General features: G+C 43.3%; 1 protein-coding gene across 5 annotated transcripts in view; it reads left to right on the forward strand.

Moving 5' to 3' along the window:
* Positions 1-5148: 5148 nt before the first annotated feature.
* LOC147444707 (bidirectional sugar transporter SWEET7b-like) overlaps positions 5149-25491 on the forward strand; it is a 49130-nt gene continuing 28787 nt past the window's right edge. Inside the window, exons 1-4 of one of the 5 annotated variants that reach the window (XM_086527925.1) lie at positions 5149-5264; positions 5580-5687; positions 5778-5814; positions 6740-6971. In XM_086527925.1, the coding sequence (XP_086384051.1) occupies positions 5639-5687; positions 5778-5814; positions 6740-6971 (318 nt within the window). In that variant the 5' untranslated portion in view covers positions 5149-5264; positions 5580-5638. The other 4 variants (XM_086527923.1, XM_086527924.1, XM_086527926.1 and 1 more) reach the window with 4 other exon arrangements.

Genomic DNA, 25491 nt, shown 5'->3' on the forward strand with positions numbered 1-25491 from the left:
ACCTTATCTCTCAACTAGTCCTTATGTTTCCGGATCTCTCAAAGCCATTTGAGGTCCAATGTGATGCTTGGTGGTGATTGCCTTCGAGCAGTCTTGCTTCAAGAAGGGCGTGCCATAGCATATGAGAGTCGAAGGCTCAATGCCGCTGAACGGGTCTTGGGCATATACGAAAAAGAGCTTTTAGCTATTCTACATGCCCTAGACACATGGAAGCACTATCTCTTGGGGGCTCCATTCATCCTATGAATGGATCACAAAGCCTCAAGAACTTCATGACGCAAACCATACTTTTCGACAAAGAAATGAGGTGGGCAAATTTTCTTTCGCAATTTAAATTTCATATTGCTCACATTGCTGGCAAGCACAATCAAGTGGTCGATGCACTTTCACAACGGCCAAGGGTAAATGTGGTGTCTATAGCAACTCACAATTATCTATCTTTTATGATAGATGAGTATGTTACTGACAAAGACTTTAAGTAGGTAATTACAACCTTTGCATTAGGGAAGAAACAAAGAACCATTCACCTTGAAGGATGGTTATCTTCCAAACGGCAATAGGCTATGTGTTACTCACCCATATAATAAGAAAGTCATGTACGAATCCCATGCTTCTCCTTAGGCAGGGCAAAGAGGGATTCCATAATCTACTCTTTGAGGAGTAGAAATGTATTTATGTTGGTCTACCATGAAAAATAAACATACAAGAGTATGTGTCAAAATGCGTGGGATACCAAAAATTGGAATTTGATCGAGGGAAGCAACTTAGATTGTTTTAGTCCACAGGCTTAGCTACAAAACACACTCTATGCCTGTCAAAAAGACTATTAAGGCACATCAAATGGCAACCCTCTTTAGATCGCAAATTTTCAAGTGTCATGGCTTGCCAGCATCCATAGTGTTCGACAAAGATCCTAGAATGACCAGTAATTTCTAGAAGGGTCTCTTTGAGAATCTATTAAATTTCTCTTTCGACCTATCATCCACAAATGGATGACCAAAGTGAAATAACTAATCTAACGATTCTTGAAATTATTAAAAGTCTATGTCATGGAAGTAGATCAACGTTCTCAATTAGAGAAGTACCTACCTCTTATAGAGTATGTGTACAATGACATTGCACATACTTCTATGGCGAAAGCACCTTTCGAGGTTAAAGAGGGAAGATCCAAAAGTCCCTTACTACTTAAAGTATATGGGAAGATCTTCACTGCTAAATATAGCCGAGACTCACAAGAATCTTTTCCAAAGATTAAAAAGGTTATATCCATCTCAAAGCAAAGGCAAAAAGGGTTGCTGCTAATAAGCACAGAAGAGCCTTAGCCTTTAAGGAAAATGATTGGGTCTTGCTAAAGTTTCTCAAGGCTCATCTAAGGCATACTATGGGCAAGAATCCTACGAGCCACCAAGAGTATTATGCTAAACTAGCAAAAAGATACTATGGCCCTTTCTTTTAAAATTATTAAGCCAATCAATGAGATGGCTTATTAGTTAAAGTTGCCCAGCCATTGGCTCATTCACAATGCTAACCATGTGAGCCTACTCAAGCTTTACAAAAGATACCAAAAGAACCAGTAATGGAGGACCCGCCAGAGATCGAAGATCAAGAAGAGGTGTTGTAGCCCGAATTGATTCCTCGACACGAAGACAAGGTACTAAGAAATGGTAAGATTATTCAATGATATCTTGTTAAGTTTAAGAATTATCCTTTTGAAGATGCTAGATGGATGCAAGGAACCTAGCTTAAGGATAATATGAACCTTGTCAATGCTTACAATGCTAAACTAGAGTAAGCAAATGAAAATGCATTTTAAATGAACAACTTTTTGTCTTATAAGACTCATTCTCTTTCTTTTATTGTGCACAAAATTTAAGAAGTATACATGCTTAGGATCATGTTTGTGGAGACGACGTCTCCCAAACACCAAGTAGAACTTGTCACTCTACTTTGGAAGTATGATATGGACTAAAGAGCAGACATGCTTGTGGTAGCTAAGTCTCTCGAGCACCAAATGGATTAATCCATTCTGGAATGATGTCGTAGGGTAAAAAGGGATCCTCTACCCGCTAAGAAACATGGACTAATGATTAGGCTTTATCTTCTCTACCTCATAGTCAAGGACGAGTATGATTTCAAGAGAGAGGTAATGTCATAAAATATAATATCTAGATTTACCAAATGATTTTCTCATATTAAACTGATCACTTAATATGGGAAGATAAAAGGGGAACTATAGTTAGTATATATATATGTGCTTCTAGACCTATCTCAACAGGGGACCGAAAGGAGAAATGGTTGCATCTCAATAGGGGTCCAAAAGAAGACGGTCTACCAAAGAGCAATGTGCAATAAGTGCTTCTACATTTACCTCAACAAAGGGACCAAGAGGAGGGATGATTACATCTCAAAAGGGGTCCAAACGAAGGTAGTCTATAAAAGAGCAACGTGCATCTAATGGAGCTTAAAAGACCTTAGGGTTAGCTTCATTAAAGACCTCCAAAAGTTAGTTTTCAAAAGTCCTTTGACCTTACGCAAGCTAGGGCTAACCTCGAGGTGGGAATCGTACCCAAGCATGAGGTGCTAAGACGCTTAAAGTGGTTGTGGGAACCTTGCCCAAAGCTTGAGGTGATTTTTATGCTTAAATGACTAAGGTTTTTGAAATGTTAAATTCAAAGATAAATTCTCAAGAGGCATGAAAGTCCATGCTTGATTGACTAAGGCTTGAAGTATTCAATTCAAAACAAATGACTTGAGAAGCATAAAAGACACATGCTTGCTTGATTGATTAAGTCCTTGAAGTATTCAATTCAACCAAATGACTTAATAAGCATAACAAACATATGTTCAAATGATCCTCCACATGTGGCCCTCATGATGTGCTTGAATGCTATTGGTTAGGTTTTAAAGGGGTCCAATGAGAATTTAAATACATAAAAATAAATAATTAAGTTCTTTCTCTCAAAGAGGAAAAAGAGGACACATGTCCAAATGAAATAATAAAATAATACGAGAGAGAGAGAGAGGGAGAGAGAGGTGTGAACCAAGCATGAGAGGGGGAGTATACTCTCCCACACACACACACACACACATTCTCTCATTGTGTGGAGTGCAAAATGCAAGAGCTCCATCTCCTTCTCCAAGCTTGTGGAGAAGTGGAGAGCCTACACTAGCACTCTTGGCTATGGAAAGCAAATCCAACCAAGAGCCATGCTTCAATGCTTAAGCTTACCATCTTCTTCATCTTCATTACTATGCTATCATGCTATGCTAAGCAAGAAGAGTGATGATAAGTGAGGAACTATTTCTTTCTCCTATGGAATGTTTCTTCTTCCTCTTCCCTATCCTCATTCCCCGCTAGCTCTCTCCACCTTCGAAGGTGTTTGAGGCCTTGGGATAGTTAATGCTTTTTGCAAAGTTTATGTTAAGCTCGTGATGCATGAAGCTTTCCATCTTCATAGCATCACCAAGGTCACAAGGAACACAAAGATTATATTGTAACAAAGTCTCTCTTGATGGGAGAAACTATAATACAAATGCCTGTTGGAGGGAGGACCTGCTCCAAGTAAATCCGGTCCTTAACTATTGTCATGTTCTCTAATACTCTCTCTCTTGCAAAAGTATTGTTCATGCCAAGTTAATTAAGTTGCTGCCATCAATTAAGTTCACCCTCTATGTTCTCAAAGTGATCTCACAAAAATGCTCACCTCAATTCTCTTAATTCCGCTATTCTCAAAGTTCATAGGCCATTCCCATTACAGTTCTCCTATAGAACTAGTCTTCATGACCACTCTTTCGGTTACAAATGAGGCATTCTTGAGATGCTCCACCCACTATGCACTACTTAAATCTACGTCCACAAGATGAATATTAATGAAGATATACCGCATTACATTATGGACTATGTGGAACGCTTGGTATGCTCACATCATGGGCTTACAGCCTAAGGCACTATGCATCGCCTCGATGGTTTTTTTACGTTTCATTCTTCTTATATGCCATCATGATGTATAACTAACACTCACAATGTACTCCTCTAGTTCGTACTTCCTATGGGAGACAAGCCCCTTGAGCATCTCCAAAGGTCCCTTGTAGAAAGTTGATTGGGTTGAATGAGAGAAAGAGATAAACATTGGCCTAAGTGGGTGAGAACTAGGCGAAGAAAGTCTCGCAAGTTGAATGCCTCAGTGAGGCAAGCAATGGTTTCGTCTGACATTGACAAACCCCAGTTTCTAGAAGCTCTTACTAGAGCCATTACAAAAGGCAAGAGATCGAAAGTCTAGGAGCCATTCCTTGGGTAAGTCAATTGGGCTAAATGAGAGAAAGAGATAAAAGCTGGCTTAAGTTGGTGAGAACCAGTTGGAAAATGGCTCGCAAGGCGAATGCTTCAGTGAGCCATGCAATGTTTTTTTCTGGCATCGAGAAACCCAAGATTCCAAAATCCCTTACAAAGTCGTTACAAAAGGCAAGAGATAGAAGGTCTAAAACGAGGTCTTATAAGGTTGTGGGAAGTAGCATTTATTGCCACCTAGTAGTCGAAATAGCTTTTCCCTTTATAAAACTAGGTATAGACAATGGTGTTGAGAACACCCCCTTCTTGTACTGCTTTTGCTCTGTTGGTTCACAAAAGCCAATGGTAGAGCTCTGTACAACAAGGAAAGAAGAGCAACGATGGCCCTGCAGAGATATAAAGTTAATCTACTACATTCCTACGAAAAAGACAAAGGGGGAGGGGGGACTTAACTGCTTTTGAGGTGGGTATGGAAGTGAGCATGCTAAATCTAACAAATGTCAAAGGCGCATGCCCCTCCCAATCTCCTTGCCTCCAACATATCTTCCACGAGCATGTGCTAATGGGATCTAGGGTGGGATGAATGAGCACCATAGATCCTGAGCAAAGGAATCTTGAGATAAAAGTAATCTTCTCCGTCCCGAGGGTGAAAGTAAAGTAATTCTAGTAGGTACGCGAGATTACTCTCAATAAAAAGTAACCAAGATTACTCTTTATAAAAAGTATCTCGATTACTTTTTATTGAGAGTAATCTCGGTTACTTTTGCAATAGAATCTATGGTGTTGATGCCCCTAAATTGATCCAAGCCGTCGATAGGCCATACTCTCTATTGATTTGCATCACAACCGAAATAGAATCCCAAGCCCCTAAAACATAGTCCATTGATGTCCTTTTAGCCCTTGAACGCCACTCGCGGAGTCTCTGTAGCACGAACAAGCCGCGAGAGAAAAGCAGGAACTAGCAGCGCTGCAGCAGGCGCGTACGTGTGTGTGTGTGTGTGAGAGAGAGAAAGAGGTTTTTGCATGAGCAGCTGGGTATGTCTGAGCGTGTATGTGTGTGTGTGTGTGTGTGAGAGAGAGAGAGAGAGAGAGAGAGAGAGAGAGAGAGAGAGAGAGGGAGGTTTTTGCGTGAGCATGGATACATGATGTGTCGTGAGAGTCGTTAACATAGTTCTGGATTTGCAGTTTTTAATGCGGACGGGTTTTGTAGTAGGACGAGGCAAAAATACGGAGATATGTCATGAGAGTTGTTAACATAGTTCTGAATTTGTTTTTGCTGACACCGCTAAAGGTTTTGTTGTATGAGGAGGCGAAAGTACCAAGATATTTACTGTTGATACTCCGATTGGAATGGGTGTCGGTGGAGGTTCGACAACACATACGATGTTAGGAGTCTCAGGCGAGGGTTCTCACACTTCTCTTCTTTCAAAGCCGCAACTCATGCATTCAATATTACTATGACTCAATGGTTTGTCTGGTTGTTTATCAGGAAATATTGTCACAATTGCCTTTTTCGTCTCCTCCACGTAAGCATCGACAATCTATGTTTTTTTCTAAAAAACTGTATGTTTGGGTGTGGTCCGTGGGATTCATCAAATCCAATTGTTTGTGTTATCTATTAGGAAAATCACTTTTGTGTAAAAGTGAATAATAAGACTCACTTATGTAGTAAAAGGACGTGGATTCTTGAAATTTTCTGACATCATGTTGTCACCATTGTGGTGTGTTGTGCACTGATAGATGGTGATGGCCAACTTCCACTTGGTCAGATTATTGTAGATTTCAAGGTAGAGGAGTCGAGTATTGATGTAGCAGCTGATCGTTTTGAGTGTGCTAACAGGTTAAATCTAGAGAGAGTGTTGCTTCACTGAAAAACAGTCTATTATGGTAAGGTTTAGAAGACTTTAGTATGCCAGCGATTAGAATTTCTACAGCGAGAGGGATATACAGTTCGTCTCTTTTGTTTTGTATGAACAATGAGCAGACAAAGATTAATCATTATATTATGTAAGAGTTGACAAATTCTAGTTTAACGGTCCCTTTTTTAATTTGGAGGACACAATAAGTTTGAATGTGATGCTGCTTTCTTGGTTCATTTTCTTTTGGACTGACACAAACACGGTGGCCACAAGGCTAATGATACAAGTCTCAACCTAGCAATCTTTCAGGTGGCATAGTTTCACTTTAGTCCACATGTTTTTCCTGAAGACTCTTCTTGTGTACAGCATACAAACAATGATCTCTCTCTCTCTCTCTCTCTCTCTCACACACACACACACACACACACACACACACACACACAAGCTCACATGGAGTACAAATACCCATACTATGCGTGCCTAGTTTGCCTGATCACTTGCAAAATATGGAAATGATCAGTTTTGTTTTGCCTAGTTTGCCTTAATCACTTGCGAAGTATGGAAATGATCGGTTTTGTTTTGCTCTATGCAGGTTAAGATCAGCATATTTAATTGTGAGGCAGAAAGGGACAAGCAATATAGTGAGCTGCTGGGGCAACCAACTCTTCCTCTTCATGCTGTTCAATTGTTTACTTTGGGTGTTTTATGGCCTCCCTGTTAACCGTCCTAACAACTTCTGGGTCATTCTCACCAACAGCATTGGTGCTGTCCTTGCTCTTATTGCGGTTGGTGCATATTACCACTATAGCTCTTCCAAAGAAAGGGTCTTGCTTCTTACCTCTTCCTCTATTTTTTTATTGCATGCTTGCACATGGATTCTTGCATGCACGGGCTTGCACACACTGATATGTTGCACAAGAAAATTGCACAATGTCAAACATATGCATTGTTTCTTGGCAAGTATTATACATTATGTGCAAATGAAATGTACATTTGTGCGTAATTTTGGGCACATAATTGAACATTTGCATGGGTACACTCTAGTTAAGTGTAATAAGCAATGGAAGTGATTGACGGTGAATGCATAGGATGAGTGCTCAATGCGTACTCAAGGTTCCTTTTACATGTGCAAAGACGAGACAGAGAAGAGAGAATGATACCGAGTGAAGGTTCTGTGAGTGATAGAGGGAGAAAGAAGACTAACACCAGATCGGGTTCCAGACCTCCCTCTCTATCACTAGAGAGGTATTTGCATTTGATTGCACAAATGCTGATACAATGGTAATAGATGCTGAGATGTTGGTGGGATCTTGTGGTAGATGCTTGGATTTGCGAGGCTAGGGGCGAAGATTGAAAATGCTAGGGGACCTGACGATGAAATCTGCAATCGCCGGTACAAGCGATGGGGTGATGGCTGAAAATGCTGGTGCTAATGGGGTGTTGTAGGCGAAACTGATGCTGTATGTTGAAAATGCAAGGATGGGGACTGTGGTGCAGGTGGTGTTGGTGCTTGTATTGGGGTTCTCGAATTATCCTTCAGAATTGATCCCTAGAGTCACTTATATATATGGAATCAAAGTTGGGTTGGGCAACTATATGGGAACACTTTCCAGTGCCTACACCTAGCAGACATTGGTTGGGCTCATGTGCAATTAGAGGGTATGCAACTAATCTAAGTGCTTGGACATGCACGTCTTGCGTATAGTCTCACAACGGTGCCATAACACTTCCTCATGTCCATAGGATCTTGATAAATTCTTAAAGATTAACAATGTTTCCTTTGGCTTGAGTTACCACTTGGAGATTCACAATGCTTTTTATGTGAGGAAATTCTTATCCTTGAGGAAATTCTAGTACATAAGGAAAGTGAAGGGTGAGCTACTCTAAAAATACTTGATCAAGTTCAAGAACTAATCTGCTCTTGATACGTAGTAGATGGATGTGGATATGACAATCCTCTTTAGTTGTTAGAGCTTTATTTTAAGGCTGCGACCATTCAAAGAGTGCGCATTGATTGAATATTTGAGCGTGGTGCAATGGCAAGCCACTCCACAAATCAACATAGATTGATAGTAGAGTCAATTATTTTGTCTCTTAACATTTGGGGAGTACTCAGCTGCCGATATTAGGCCTGGTGATCACTTTATGCTATGTACATATGTTATGCCATGATATGTGGTCTTATGGTTTGATTTCCAGTGCGCGATTGATTTGATCAAACAAATAATTTTCTTTCAAATTGTCTTCGTTTGAGTATATGTGAGGAATGTCTATAACATTGTCTCTCTCTGCATCAACAGAGGTGATATCGATGTTTGATGATGAGGGTAGTGAGGCCTCAATGTGATGGCTAAATGATTCATTTTGTTATTGCAATGGTCAAGGGCACATTTGCATGGAGTTAATGTCTACTGAATTCTGTTTTTTTGTCTATATTGCACGCATAATCAAGGGTAATTACTCTTATCATAATCGTGAAAGGTGTTTCAATAGCCCTAAAATGCGAAATGGCAGAAACGTTTGAGGTACTCATTGAAACGTCTGCAAGTAAAATGCCTGAACGGAACTTTTTTTTAATGAAATATGAATAACCACCATGTATATTTATTCTTAGCGGCAGCCAATCTTCTTACCTTTTGTCACACGTGGCATGTCCACTTATAAGTTGTTCCAACTTATTGGGTACTCGTTCGATGGGGCCCTAGTGACACCGGAGAAAAATAAAAGAGAGATGGCTGATTTGCTGACGTGGCAATCGTTGTTTGGACAACACATGTTTTACGCTGACTGTTGACGTGGCAGCGTACGGAATTCCGCAAATCACGCTAGCAATTTGAAGTGCCAGCTTTTGGGCTAGGAAGATTTTAAGAACTGAGGCTTTTCATGTACTGCTTTTGAGAAGCCATGGGCCTATAAATATGTATCTAGAGGGTCTCTTGCACTCAGATTTACTGACGAGCACTGAGCAGAGAGGATCCTCTGTCTTTGTACTTTTGCTCAAGCATTAATATAAAAATAAATACCGAAAGGGGTGCTAGACTTTGGGGCCAATATCTATGGGCACAGAACTACCCTGGGCCGTGTCGTCGCTTATTAAATTGTGATTAGTAGTTCTCTCGTGTGGGGTGTCAGATGCTCGACTTGGGATGTCCAAGTCTGCCATAGTGGTATCAGAGCTTAGTCGATTTTCCTTTCAAGGAGAATCTGATCCATTCTATCGCGACACACATGGATTTAGTCGACAAATCCTACAAGGATCAGAATAACCCACCAGGAGAAAGCACGGAAGATTCAAACGGACGTGGGTCACCTTCTGGATAGTCAGAAGAAGAGTACGTGCCATCGGCCCAGGGAGTATGAACGAATGAAGATGCAGCATCAACAGCAAGTTGATGCTTGTGCTAAGCAGATGCTCCAGTATTCGAAGAATCTCCAGTATGCAAAATTTTTGACCAAGCATCCGATCGACGAAATGCATACTCGGTGGCGTACAACCATCAATACACCTTCAAAGTCAGCATTGAAGAGAATACCTACCCCGCGAGTGTACACTGAAGATGAACGACGAGTCAACCAAATATTGAGGACCACAAAGCATTCAAAGAGACGCAGCCGAGGAGGAGATTAGATCCCATCAAAGATCTCGGAAATCTTTTGACAATTTTAAGGAGGATTCATCCTCTTCTAAGACTTCGGATTGTGGTGACCACAATCATTTTGGAAGAATAGTATTTTTCTTGTCCGTCTACATGGAATAGGTATGTTCATGATTTTGTGTTTTATTTGCGGGGGGAGTGATGAGGTAGTCGTTGAGTATCAAATATCTTATAGGACTTGGAAGCGCCATCTTGCTCCGTCTCCTCTTTGGTAGGATTGGTATGCTTTCAAGAAAGCACACTCAACCTGCGTCGCTTGGAGGTTCCAAGAGTACACGTAAATGTTTCCCAGACCGCAATCAATTCGCTCTTCAATACTCCTCCTCGGAAAGCTTGAGCCATTAGTAAGGCTCATCTTTTCAATCACAGGTTCTTCTTTGAATACTCTTTCCAGGAAAGCTTGAGCCATGTGTATACAAAGGTTTTCCAAAAGTATTGGAACCAACATCAAAACTAGAATGAAGCAATCTCAAATTGGCACCAAAACAAGTTCAAAACAAATCAATTCTATTTCAAACAAAGTCTCAAACAAAGTATCTAATTATAATGAAATGGTAAAATTTATTGAGGTTTGTCTTTGTCAGTCGAACTTTAAGAACATCTGACTTGCCTTTTTGCATCAAAGTGATGGTGCGGTTCTGGATCTTAATGGTCGCATCAATCTTGTCGTGCCAAGGCATGCCCAAAAGATTGCGCAGTTACCTAACTTCATAATCTGCCTTTCCATGGTACTCTTGGATAGTGACTGAAAGAGAATTAATGAGGGGTACGACCTTTTGAGTTTGCCCTGTGGCTAACTTCGCAAACTAAGCTCTTTTAGCCGGAGGTTCTATCTGTTGTTTGAGTAGGAGTTTGCTTTGAGGGTCTTATCTCCTCATTGAGGACATGTATAAAAATTATGTCCTGTTTGAAAACATCTAACACATCGGCTGTCTTACATTAGAGTTTCTCGTGGTTGACAGGTTGTGGGCATCAAACAAGGCCTTTTTGCTTGACTTTCACGAGGATCTCGAACTGGTCCATAAGTCCTTGCATTCTAGCAACTTGTTTGGAAAAACAATACTCTTGCAAAGGTAATGGAAGTCCAATAGTATGACGTTCGCACTGTTCCTCCAAGGTGATGAGCTTGAAGAATGACACCGTAAGATAAATGTTGAGAAACCTTTGATTGTAATCTTCCATGGGTCTATACCTTGCACTTTCCTTCAAGGGTGAATCTGTTACAAGATGGGCACCACGTGCCAATAGAAAAGAACAGACTGAACAGACTTTTAACACTTCAATAAGAGAGACGACATGCGACAAGGAGTGGCGGAATTCCACCCCAAAGTTGTAAGGTGCAGCGGAAGTGAATGTTGAACTTTGCTCAAGATGAGTGCTCCGAACTGTGCTCAAGGTTCCTTTTACTTACGGAAGGTAGAGCCTTCCGTTCTTTAATGAGAGAGTGCAGGTGATCACAAACAAAGTGGATAAACACTGTGAATGAAGGTGCTGAGACTGAGAGATAGAGAGAGAAGAATACGACACCAGACAAGTTGTCAAACCCTGCTCCAAGGGCCCCTCTCTCAATGGCGAGAGAGGTCTATGCTATTGATTGCACAAATCTCGTACAAGATGCTGATGCAAGTCGTGAGGCTATGATGCAATGTGTCTAGGTTGGAGATGATGGTGTGGACGAGGTCGGCGACGGCCACGTCTGGCTGAAATGGCTCTTTCGGGCTGTTCTTTATCTGTTGAGTTCGCTGGTTCTACTGTTGAATTTGCTTCTGGAAAATGCTGAATTGTTGCTGTTGCAAAACGCTAACTTTGTTGGTACAAAAACGTCGTTCTGTTGCTAGCAAAACCGCCGATTTGCTGGTTGGGAACTAGACTTGCTGGGGTTGAAAACGCTGATGTGAGGCCTTCAAAAATGCTAGGCTTCTTGTTGAAAAACGCCAGGCTTTGCAAGGTTCTTGAGAGAGAGAGAGAGAGAGAGAGAGAGAGAGAGAGAGAGAGAGAGAGAGAGAGAGAGAGATGCCTGCTGCAAAGTGACTTGCTTATGCACTCTTCTGCCAGAATGCACTAGCGCTAGGTTTCCTTTTATATTGCCTTGGCTCATTTGCCCTACCCAATTCCCAACAAAAGTCACTTAAAAATAATGATAAAAAATGGCTAAAATAGGAAAAATAGGTTTAATGCACTGGAAAAATGCTACTGATGGGTTCTGATTGTAATCTGATGATCATGCTGTGTGCAACCAGAGGATATGCACTAATCTAAGTGCCTAGACATGCACCGTCTGCGAACAGACTCACAGGCCTCATCGAACCTTCACTGGAGCGAACCTTCACTGGAGTGTTCTTTGATGATATTATCATCTACTCTAATACGTGCGATACTTCATAAAGGTCTGTAACGCTTGCTTCTTTGGGCCGCGACACAAAGTCATCTGTGGCTCCTTCAATGCTTCAACTTCGTCTATAGTCATGCATCTATCTTCTTCAAGAATCTTCGAGGAAGAAACCACTTCCAACACAAAAACATGAACATACAATTCCATGTAAATTGAGTGGAAAAATTATAGTCTTCTTTAAAGATTGTGCATGCAATGTATATGAACATACAGACGGAGTGCCAAACCGTTCATCAAACACACGCAAACAAAGGGGTCGAATCTCGACTTTCCGATTTAAATCAATCAACTGTGGCAAAACACAATGGAAATGCCGATGCTTAATGCTCAATCCTTCTTGTGCTCTTTCGGATACTGTGTCATGCCAAGGAAGAGACATGGAATGTGAATTCCTTGAATGCTAACATTTCATCTTTTCATGAGTAATCCCCATACATCCGTGCTCATTCATGAGTGAATCGTGCTCATCGTACCATATGTCATGCCTATGAAAAGGGGTCACATAAGGACGGTGACTAAAATAAAGGAAAGCATCACGAATGAAACACTCGAACAATGCGTGCTGACTAATCATTCGAACACGTAATACTTCCTGTGAGGGTTCTTTGGACCTAGGCTGGAGAGCCAAGATCGTTTCTTTGTGATCGATCAAATCTTCCTGGTGGGGGTTCTGTGGACCTCGACTCGAGAGCCAAGATAAGTTCTTCGTGATTGATCGAATCTGCAATGAGGTTAGCTTCACTAGAAAAAGCATCAACTAAACCATCATCCTTGTGAACAATCACAGTTTCTTTTGGCAAATCATCATGCTCATAAATAATAAGATCTTGATCATGCAAACCATCATGCTCGTGAATAATCACATCTTGATCATGCAAATCACTATGCTTATCATCATGCAAATCATGTGTGTCATGCTTTGGAAAAGAAGAGACTGAGAGAGTCTATTTTCGGATTCTTCGCTGTCACGTGACAGATCCAACCCTATGTGTCCGTGGACAAGCTACAACACGACAAGGGTTCAATCAGTCCAGTCAGTCTAGATTTAGAAGCGTTCTGGCACTTTTGTGAGTCTATTCGTAGACCGTGCATGCCCAATCACTTAGTATAGATGCATATCCTTTGGTTGCACACAACATGATCATAAGCATTCCCATCAGAATCCATCAGAATCCTTCAGGGGGATTTTCCAGTGCATTTAGCCTATTTTACCTATTTTTGACATTGTTCACTTATTATTTTTAAGTGACTTTTGTTGGAAAGTAGGTAGGGCAATTTTGCTAAGTTTGTATATAAGCAAACTAGAGCTAGCACTATTTGGTAGCAGAGGCAACAGGAGCTCAGCAGGCAACTTCTCAGCAAGACCAAGCCTTGGTGGTTTCCCTCCAAGCAAAGATCCCCATCTCTAGCGTCTCCCAACAAGCATCATAGCCTTGCGTTTTTCCTTCCACAAGCCATCGCCAGCAAGTTCCAGATCCTAGCGTTTGCATCAGTTTTGCCATCGCCAGAAGCCCCCATCAGATAGCGTTTTTGCAGAACCTCAGCCTAGCGTTTTTGCAGAACATCAGCCTAGCATTTTTGACGATTTCAGCCTTTGCATATTTGCAGCGATTTCAGCATTAGAAGACCATCAAGATCAGCCCTAAAAGAGGTAGCAGATTCAGCCCGAAAAGAATAGCAGATTCAGCCCTGAAGAAACCTCTGTTTTCAGCCCTAAGCCTGCAGATTTTCAGCGTCAAAGACCCACAGAAACAGTCCCAGAATCAGCGTTTTACGACTAGCCGCAGATTTCAGCCCATAGCATTTTTGGACAGCAGTAGAAAGATTGCAGATTTCAGCCCTTAGGTTGACTCCGTCATCCTCGTCGTCATCGTCGACATAGCCTAGACCATAGTTACCGGGGAACGCCCCCTAGCCCCCGTTCCGGCGTTCCGGGGGGGGGGGCAGTTCCCTTCCCGAATGTTCCGAAACGTCCCGAAACGTTTGACGTTCTGGGTGGCCAGTGCAAACCGGAACGGCCGTTCCGGAACGTTCCGAACGCCCCCAAAACGTTCCGGAATGCCCCTGGAACGGCCAACGGCTACAAACAAATTTGGCAAAAATTGAAAAAATTGAAGTAAATGTTTGGGCTTCTTTTTGGAGTGTGCAAGGCCTCAAGGACCCCCATTCCCCTTTCTCTCCACAAGCTAATCCTCAAGGCTCAAGCTCTCTCCCTCTCACACTCTCAAGATCTCTCCCTCTCAAGACTCACTCTCTCAAGGCTCAAGGCTTTAAGCCTTCAAGCTCTCTTCCTCTCCCTCCCACTCTCTCAAATCTCTCCCTCTCCCTCTCACTCTCTCGAGTCTCTCTCTCTCTCTCTCACATCATCTAGTCATAGCAAGATTGAATGGTCTTCAAAACGAGTTTTTTGTGAGTATTAGAGTCAAAGCACTCTAATACTCCTTGTATTTAAACACAAGAAGCTAAAAAATGCACTATTTGGGTGTTTTTTATACCTCCTGTTCCGCGCCGTTCCTGTTCCAAACCCCTAGCCGTTCCCCCGTTCTGCGGGGATCTCGTCGCCGTTCCCGTTCCGCGTTCCGGGTAACTATGGCCTAGACTTGCATTAGTCTCATGCATCACCATTGTACCAGATTGTGCAATCATAAGTAGACAACTCTCGCCGACGAGAGTGGGGCCTTCGGAGGAGGGTTTTACAACGTCTCTGGTGTCGTATCTCTTCTCTCTCTATCTCTCAGTTTCATACACTTGCACGCACAGTGTCCACTCACTTTGTTCGTGATCATAGCACTCTCCATTAAGAACGGAAGGCTCTCCCTGCCATAAGAACTAAAAGGAACCTTGAGCAAAATATGGAACACTCATCTTGAGAAAGAACAACATTCATTCCGCTGCACCTAACATTGGTATCAGAGCTTTGGCAGTGTTCTGTATTACTCAAGGAAAGAACCACAAGTTTTTTTTTTTGGCTTGTTGCGGTCGCATGAACCCAAGTTCGCTTGGGCGTGTCGATTCCTAATCGTGTTTTTGAAGAGTGACAGGAATCCCAAGAAAGAAGGGCTTGTCCAGCCTTCCCTTGTGTCTCTTTTCACTCATTGAGAGCGGACCGTGCACTTAGCGGCCGGCCAATCGACTTGAGGTGGGAAGAAGCAACCTTGGTGTGAGCGCAAGGCCGCCAAGGGGTGCGCCCACGGAAAAGAGCAGAACTCGGGTGAAGAGAAGATCCTTCTCAAACACAGATTGCAAGCGAAAGAAAACCCTCAAGAACCTCAAGAACCCCAAGGACCAAGACCCCTAAGAACCCAAGTTCCTCGTGAATTTAAGAACCACAAGACCACAAGAACCCACAAGAACCCAAGACTTCAATGGATGGTCATCACTTGAAGCGGAATGGATACTTCGCTTGGAAGTGATGAGCATGCGAGAGGCGAAGAAGAATTTTCCCCACCAGGAGGTTTTTCCGACCCCCCCTCTTCCCCATCTACGCTACGAGTCGCACCATATCCTATGGAAGCTTGGTGTAGGATGATGATGGACATGATGGTACGACAAGGTAGACAACGAGAAGTGTGGCATGAAGAAAGAATGGCAGCCATAGAGCGTGTGAGTGCGAGCAAGCACGCTTGGCGGCCACAGAAAGAAACGCAGCAGTGGATCGCAAGTCCACAAAAAGACTAGCCGAATTGGCTCGCGAGCGCAAAGAAAGACGGTTAGAGTGTGAAGCGCAGATAGATCAACGCATGCAAGAGTTTGTCCTACTATTCTCTAATGTGCAGGTGCCGATTGAAGAGATTCGGGAAAAGGAGACACTCTCAGTCTCTTCTTCTCCCAAGCATGACACATGTGATTCGAATGATAATGATAAGCATGATGTTTTGGATGATTATGAGAAGCATGATGATGATTTGGAGGACAATGACAAGCATGATGATTTGCATGATCAAGATGTGATTTCTCACAGGCATGATGAGTTGCATGAAGATTATGTGATTGTTCACAAGGATGATGTGTTAGTTGATGCTTTTTCTAGCGAAGCTAACCTCGTTGTAGATTCGATCAATCACGAAGTATCGATCTTGGCTCTCGAGCATAGGTCCAAAGAACCCCCTCAGGAAGAAGCGATCTTGGCTCTCGAGCCTAGGTCTAAAGAACCCTCACAGGAAGTATTGTGTTCGCATGATTGATACGCACGCATTGTTCGAGTGTTTCATTCGTGATCGTTTCCTGTATTTTAGTCAACGTCTTTATGTGATCCCTTTTCCTAGGCATGACATATTGTACGTTGAGCACGTTTCACTCATGAATGAGCATGGATATATGCGGATGATTCATGAAAAGCTGAAAAGTATGCATTTAAGGAATTCACATTTCATGTCTCTTCCTTGGCATGACACATTCGTAGAAAGAGCACATGAAAGTATGAGCACCAAGCATGTGCATTTCCATCGTGAATTGCCACAGTTGATTGCTTTAGATCATAAGAGAAAGATTCGATCTCATTGTTTGCATGTGTGTGGTGAACGGTTTGGCACTCCGTCTCTTTGTTCATCTACATTGCATGCACAGTTTTTGAGGAAGACAAGATTTTTTCCACTCACTTTACATGGAGTAGGTATGTTCATGGTTTTGTGTTGGAAATGGTTTCAAGAATTTTCAGCCATGGAGATTCTTGAAGAAGAAAGAAGCATGACTCCAGATGAAAATGAAGCATTGAAGGAGCCACATAAGACTTTGTGTCGCTTTCGGCGCGGCCCAAAGAAGCAAGCATTGCAGACCTTTATGAAGTTCAAGTACCGCGCGACCCACATATCAGAGTGGACCGGCGAAGAGTCCCTTCGAGGATTATAGATGCTATTGGCAATCTCCCTCGACGCCATACAGTTCGGTACCAGTACCTCCCTTTGAAAAGGAGGGGATGTCACGTGACACATCCAACCCTATGTGTCCGTGGACAAGCTACAACACGACAAGGGTTCAATCAGTCCAATCAGTCTAGATTTAGAAGCGTTCTGGCACTTTTGTGAGTCTATTCGTAGACCGTGCATGCCCAATCACTTAGTATAGATGCATATCCTTTGGTTGCACACAACATGATCATAAGCATTCCCATCAGAATCCATCAGAATCCTTCAGGGGGATTTTCCAGTGCATTTAGCCTATTTTACCTATTTTTGACATTGTTCACTTATTATTTTTAAGTGACTTTTGTTGGAAAGTAGGTAGGGCAATTTTGCTAAGTTTGTATATAAGCAAACTAGAGCTAGCACTATTTGGCAGCAGAGGCAACAGGAGCCAAGCTCAGCAGGCAACTTCTCAGCAAGACCAAGCCTTGGTGGTTTCCCTCCAAGCAAAGACCAGCAGATTCAGCCCTGAAGAAACCTCTGTTTTCAGCCCTAAACCTGCAGATTTTTAGCGTCAAAGACCCACAGAAACAGTCCCAGAATCAGCATTTTTACGACTAACCGCAGATTTCAGCTTATAGCGTTTTTGTGCAGCAGTAGAAAGATTGCAGATTTCAGCCCTTAGGTCGACTCCGTCATCCCCGTCGTCATCGTCGACATAGCCTAGACTTGCATCAATCTCATGCATCACCATTGTACTAGATTGTGCAATCATAAGTAGACCACTCTCGTCGACGAGAGTGGGGTCTTCGGAGGAGGGTTTTACAACATCTCTGGTGTTGTATCTCTTCTCTCTCTATCTCTCAGTCTCATACACTTGCACGCATAGTGTCCACTCACTTTGTTCGTGTTCATAGCACTCTTCATTAAGAACGGAAGGCTCTCCCTTCCATAAGAACTAAAAGGAACCTTGAGCAAAATATGGAACACTCATCTTGAGAAAGAACAACATTCATTCCGCTGCACCTAACATTTGCAATCTTCGCCTGCACATTAGAAATGAGAGATGAAGAATGAACAACTTGCTCTCCACGAATGACAAGGGGAGAGTCATTGTTGGCATTGAAAATGAACGTATTTTCCGCCCAATCAGTGAGAGGGTTATGCTCACAAAACCATCGAATTCCCAAAAGCATATCACATCTTGGAAGAGGAGAGACTACAATTTTTTTGCGGAAGGACACTTGTTGAACAGTGAACAAAACATCAAGGCACTCTTGCATAATGAGAGAGTCTATACCAGGAGAGAAGCCCGACACCTCGAAAGGAGCTGTCTTGCGAACCTCCAAGTGGGCTCTTTCGACAAGAGTCACTAATCAAATCATGCTTACTGCCTGGGTCAAACAATATGACAAAACGCTGACCCTTCACATGACCATAACACTTAATGAGAGACTCATCAATGGGAGGATCATGAGAGACTTGGATCACACTCGTCTTCTCATTTATTGCATTGACAGAGGAAGTGGGTTCTGTGGATTCTTTAGATTCATTAGATTCAAGCTTAGGACATGTTCTTTTTATGTGACCCTTGATGTGACAATGAAAACAACAACCTTTCTTAGAATAAATGCTTTGTTCTTCTGACGTGATGTATCCTCCTAAAATTCCTTGTTCAGCTTTTTCATCTGGAGCGAGCTTAGGCTTAGTAATTGTTATAGCTTTACCCTTAGGTTCATTTGGAGAGTTCTTTTCTGAGAGACTATTGGAAGATTGGTCAGAAGAGTTACCGTTCTTACCGTTCTGAGGAATCTGAGTGGTACTTGGAGAAGTCTTGTTTTCCTTAGGCTTTCCCTTGTTGTGCTTCATCTCCTGTGCGAGAGCAATCGCCACCGCCTTGTAGAGATCGATTGGGTCGAGGACTTCGACATCAAACCTGATATAGTCGTCCAACCCAAAAATGAAAGCCTCCTTGCGCTCATCATCCGATTTGCGTAATTAGGTTCCGAGTTGCAAAACACGATTAGAGAAAAACATAATGGCATACCATTTTGCTTGAGACTGCGCCAATCGTCTTTCAACCGTGCTGCGGTGGCATAAACTGCGCCTTGAGCTTGTCTTGGAAGTCGTCCCAAGAAGGAAAGGGGCGTGCCTTCCTCGGCTTCCTCTAGGTGCGCGGTCAATTGTGCCTCTTGCCATGCGTGGTACCAATTAATGGCATCACCGGCAAGGTACATAGCTGCCGTCAAAACCTTGCTATTTCCTGTTTTCTTATTTGTCGCAAATAAGCATTAAATTGATGTAATTAAGAATGAATAATCGTAGCATCCATCTTACCATCATACTTATTGAACGTTATCTTCTTTGTGACGGGGTTGTTGGAGTTCGAATCTCGGCTTGCGCCACTTGATGAACCACCAACTTCTTTGGTCGGCTCGCGTTTCGAGGTGACAACTTGTCGGACCAATTCTTGCATGCGTTGGTCTCTTTGTACCTCATGCTCGGCCTCCAAGGCCGCTCGTCTTGCTTTGACCGCTTCGCATGCTTGCTCACGCTCAATAGTAACCTTTCTTTCTTCGGTCACTTCCTTTCTTGCGTCGGCTGCCAAGCGCGCTTGCACAAGCTCACGCTCCATAGTAGCCTTTCTTTCTTTGGCTGACAAGCGAGCTTGCTCCAAGTCGGCCTTTCTTGCTGCTTTTCTCTCTTTCCGTTCCTCGTCCACCAAGCGCGCTTGTTCACGCTCCATAGTAGCCTTTCTTTCTTTGGCTGACAAGCGAGCTTGCTCCAAGTCGGCCTTTCTTGCTGCTTTTCTCTCTTTCCGTTCCTCGTCCACCAAGCGCGCTTGTTCACGCTCGCGATCCTGTCTTTCTTGGTGTTCACGCTCCACGGCAACGCGAGTCGCTTCTTGTTGTGCCATCATGTCCATCATCGACTTGACCAAAGCCTCCATAGGATTTGGTGCAATCCGTGGCATAGATGGGGAAGGGGGAGGGTCAGAAAAGCCTCCTGGTGGGGAAAATTCTTCTTCACCTTCTCATGCCCATCACCTGCATGCAAAGTATCCATTCCGCGTCGGGTGATGACCATCCACTGAAGTCTTGGGTTTTTAGTTCACGAGGAACTTGGGTTCTTGCTGGTCTTGGTGCTCGAGTTCTTGAGGTTTTTGAGTCTTGAGGTTCTTGAGGTTCTGAACTCTTGAGGTTCTGAACTCTTGAGGTTCTTGAGAGTCTTGAGGTTCTTCTTTAGCTTGCAATCCGTGTTAGAGAAGGATCTTCTCTTACCCGAGCTATACTCTTCCCTGCAGGTGCACCCCTTGGCGGCCTTGCGCTCACACCAAGGTTGCTTTTTCCCACCTCACGTTGATTGGCCGGCTGCTAAGTGCACGGTCCGCTCGCAATGAGTGAGAAGAGAGCAAGGGGAGGCTGGACAAGCTCTTCTTTCTTGGGTTTCGTGTCACTCTTCAAAAACACGATTAGGAATCGACACGCCCAAGAGGTCTTGGGTTACGTGCGACCGCAACAAGCAAAAAAAAGTTTTGTGGTTCTTGTGGTTCTTTCCTTGAGTGATACAGAACACCGCCAAAGCTCTGATACCAATGTAAGGTGCAGCGGAAGTGAATGTTAGACTTTGCTCAAGATGAGTGCTCCGAACTGAGCTCAAGGTTCCTTTTACTTACGGAAGGGAGAGCTTTCTGTTCTTTAACGAGAGAGTGCAGGTGATCACACAAAGTGGATAAACACTGTGAATGAAGGTGCTGAGATTGAGAGATAGAGAGAGAAGAATACGACACTAGACAAGTTGTCAAACCCTCCTCCAAGGGCCCCTCTCTCGATGGCGAGAGAGGTCTATGCTATTGATTGCACAAATCTAGTACAAGATGCTGATGCAAGTCGTGAGGCTATGATGCAATGTATCTAGGTTGGAGACGACGGTGTCGACGAGGGCGGCGACGTCTGGCTGAAATGTCTCTTTTCGGGCTGTTCTTTATCTGCTGAGTTCTCTTGTTCTACTGCTGAATTTGCTGCTGGAAAACGCTGAACTGCTGCTGTTGCAAAACGCTACCTCTGTTGGTACAAAACGCCATTCTGCTGCTAGCAAAACCGTTGATTTGCAGGTTGGGAAACGCTAGACTTGCTGGGGTTGAAAACGCTGATGTGAGGTCTTCAAACGCTGGTTTTGCTGGCTCCAAAACGTTGATGGGAGGCCTTCAAAGACGCTGGGCTTCCTGCTGAAAAACGCCAGGCTTTGCAAGGTTCTTGCTTGAGAGAGAGAGAGAGAGAGAGAGAGAGAGAGAGAGAGAGAGAGAGAGAGAGAGATGCTTGTTGCAAAGTGACTTGCCAATGCACTTCCTCCTCTTCTGCCAGAATGCACTAGCGCTAGGTTTCCTTTTATATTGCCTTGGCTCATTTGCGCTACCCAGTTCCCAACAAAAGTCACTTAAAAATAATAAGTGAAAAATGGCTAAAATAGGGAAAATAGGTTTAATGCACTGGAAAAATGCTATTGATGGGTTCTGACTGTAATCTGATAATCATGCTGTGTGCAACCAGAGGATATGCATCTAATCTAAGTGCTTGGACATGCACGGTCTGCGAACAGACTCACAAAAAAGCCAGAACACTTCCTAATCTAGGCTGGCTGATTGAACTGAACTGAACCCTTGCCATGAAGTAGCTTGTCCACGTACACATAGGGTTAGATGTGCACGTGACAAAAGTATTCAATATTGGTTCCAAACCTTGGCACCCCTTTTGGTATTTCTTTTTATTGCATCAACACAGTACAAGCTGGTACTCCACGCTCTGCACCTTCTCCCAAAAGAGTATAAGAGAATGAGCCCATGGCCTCATATTTAAAGGCCCTAGGCCCAAAAGCAATTTACATGAAAAGCCTTAAACCCAAAAGCATATGATACAAAAGCATCTTGACCGAAAGTTGCCGGCGCAAATTACAGAAATCCATACAATGCCTGTCAGCACCTGTCAGTGCTGATCACGGAAATCCGTACAATCTGCTACTCCAGGTGTCAACGTTAAACGCGAAATTTTGTACAGTCTGCCACATCATCTTCTTCTAAGACTTCTGCTTCTTAGGGTTTAGGCCCCTCATTCGGTGATCTGCACAATGGCTCTGTTCTTTAGTGGCTTGACACGTCAGCAGTTTGTGACAGAATCTGGACTTATCTTGGATTCATCCAGGTAAATTTTTTAGTTGTATAGCGAACATGCAGACTTCACATTGTGAAGTTTTCGTCTGAGTTATGACCAATTGATATTGTCCTAATTCTTTCTATTTTTTGTGGTGCGTATGCCCTATCAACTACCTCATTTTTGTGCTAATTTTTCCGATTTAATGCTTCTTTTAGTGCTAGGCTTCATTATGGTTGAGTTTGCCCTCAATCTCCGGAGTCATGACAGAAACTCAGTACGCTGAACTTTGTGTTGATGTATGCTCATGTGTGTGCGTGCGCGTGTGGTGTGTGTTGTGTTGGGGAGCATATGTTAGTACCTAGTTCTACACCCACTATTGGGCACTGACGATGTTAGTGGAGATGTCGTGGTATTTATTTAGTCAGTACTATGCATGATGGAGCTGATGGTTATATTGTCTTGTGGGTGACTACCATGTGTCTATACCTTGCACTTTCCTTCAAGGGCGAATTTGGGCTTATCCTGAATTCATCTAGGTATATGTAATCTTCCATGGTTTTTGTGGCAAGCATTTTCGAGTTACCTTGTTCTACCGGAAGTTGTATGTCACGAGGTTGTGGCAACTGCTAACCTTAGTTGTTGGTTTCTTTCCCTTGATTTTTATTTAATTTTTGGGACCCTCTTTTTGAAGTCACAAATGGCCGGACATTGTATGGCCAGCGTGAAACGACCGACGATTGAGAGTTTCACTTGTAGCAATAAAGGCCAATCGCCACGAGTTGGTCGAGCCAATCGGCACTGAAATTTGAGTAGTAAAAGGGTGTCTAGGTCAGCCTTGCGCTACACTTTATAAGTTGGTGGGTACTAGGACTTAAACTCAAAAGAGGCAAATTGGACACATGGTAGTAGGAGAGCTTTTTGCAAGCCTAGTCAGTTCAGGACACCCATTCCAAGAGAGTTCGATTTGGTTGCTCCTTCATTAAGTGAGCCTACTGTGTGTGTGAGTAGTGGGTGCATGTGATCACAACTTTAATGGAAAGCTTGCCTTCTCCCCTGTTCTATGTAGCACGATGATTCCGCTCTCGTGCACCTCTCTCCCCTTCCGAATACAAAATTGTGATGCCCAGCTCAAGGGTTTTCCATCTGTATGTACAGTTGTGTGGGTTCATGCACGTTTGCCGAGGCAAGAGGCTCTTACACAAGTATTGGATTAGCTAATTGCTAATTCCCCATAGGTACAGGTGAATTCGGAGAGATCTCACGCAAGAAATCTCGTCCGACTTAAAGGTCATGTAGCTTTACTAGTGCGGGAGCTCGAGTGCTTGCTACGGATGCGACGAGCGAAACGGAGCTCGGAAAAGTAAATTACAGCCTGTTGTGTATTTTTGCAGGTTCAAGGTTTTGACCCTTTTTGATCCCTATTACCTAATACCCCTAGGAGCTTCGGGGAAGCGAGGGAATCACCTTCATAGGGGATCATTGTGCAGGTGATCTGGTGCATTTTCGGGGCAGAAAACAGAGATTTCAGTATGCTGTAATTTTTTGCCAGTTTTGGGAAAGTGCTCAAATGTGCCGGGAAAGTCACCTTTTGTTTGGGGATTTTGTCTGTGAAGCCTCCTATTGCGGTTATACTGCCGAAATCAAGCATAATAGGTCATTTTTAGCCCGATAAAAACGGGATAGCTTGTAAGAACTTACAGGTTTTTCTCCAAAGTTTTAATTGAGTAAAGAAATACCGAAAGGGGCGCCAGTCTTTGGGGCGGATGCGTTGTCATTGTCTGCTTGGAAGCACTCTAGCTCCCAAGTGGTGTTTCGTTTGAAGTGTAATTTCCAATCGCAGGCTTATTCGTGAAGTCATAAAGTTGACACTGTAAAGATCAGGTGAAAGCTAAAGATACCGCCCTCTAGCGAGTCTACGGGCTGGTTTCACTGTACTTCAAATTTAGGGAGGCCATGTGGTTCCGGGCCAAAATATTCTTGAAAGCCTGCCAAGTCCTTGGGAGACTCCACCAATGCATTGCATTATCTTTTAGAAACCAACGGCTCTCGAGAAATTTTTGATTCTTCAGTATAATTCCCCAAAGGATAGATGTTGAATCGTTGCAGAAACTGTAGGGCTTTCTTTCTATCTTTCACGCCTAAAAGGGTGAAAATTTTTATTGTAGATCCACTATCCTTGAATTCCTTTGGCTGGTTTGGTGCAAATCTAGGATGCGGATAGTAGTAGGGATATCCATATGGGCTCCAACCATTGTATCGAGGTGGTGGTAGTGGGGGAGGTGTTGTCAAAGGTGGAGGTAGAGGCGGTTGCACCGGATCAAGATCAGAGGGCAGAACCGAGAGATTTTGCAGAATATTTGTCACAAACTGCTGACGTGTCAAGTCACAGAAGAACGAAGCCAACCTTCAGATCTCGGCCGAGGGGCCTAAACCCTAGGAGTAGAAGCAGCAGAAGAAGAAGAAGCGGAAGAAGTTCCCACCAACTTATGGGACCCCGTGCGATGAGGCCGAAGTGACATAAAGGCATTAAAATAAAGAAAGCCCACACACCCACACGCGCGCGGAGAAGATGACATGGCAGCTGTACGGATTCTCGAAATTCGTGCTGACAGTTTGTACGGATTTCCAGATTTTATGTTGACATGTTGACGTGGCAGAGTTGTACGAATTTCTGCGTTTTACGCTGACTATTGATGTGGCAGACATGTACGGATTTCTGCTTTTGTGTTGGCAGCTTTTGGGCATCTGCTTTTGAGCCAATTGCTTTTAAGTTTGAAGATTTTCATAGGCCAAGCGCTTTTAAATATGTGCAAAGGGCTCATTTCATTCTCTGCACTCTTCTGGGTGAAGGTGCGGAGCGTGAGTACCAACATTGTATCGAGTTCAAGTAATATAAAGAAATACCAAAAGGGACGCCAAGGTTTGGGGCGAGTACTCTCCGGGATGGAATTCCACAACTCCGTGTCACGTATGCTCTCTCTCTTTCAGTTCAATTGTTATTGAAGTGCTAAAAGTTTGTTCAGTTTGTTCTTTTCCGTTGGCACGTGGTGCTCGTCCTGTGATAGTGGTATCAGAGCATCAGGCGTGTGCTTTTCTGAAAGCATACTGGTCCTAGAAAAGAACAGACAAAGCGAACTGACACTTCCAAAGGCAATTGGAATTTTATTTGAGGAATCTTCGTTCTTCGATCTCGGACTTATTAGCCATTCCCACCCTTACTTCATTGTCCATTGGGTGTGCTCCCGTCTTCATCGCTTTGTCTTACAGGGCATAAGCCATAACGATCACTTGCAAGAGAAGGATCC

Source organism: Adiantum capillus-veneris, chromosome 13 (genome assembly GCF_014529385.1).
Source record: "Adiantum capillus-veneris isolate H3 chromosome 13, ASM1452938v2, whole genome shotgun sequence".
NCBI lineage: Eukaryota > Viridiplantae > Streptophyta > Polypodiopsida > Polypodiales > Pteridaceae > Adiantum > Adiantum capillus-veneris.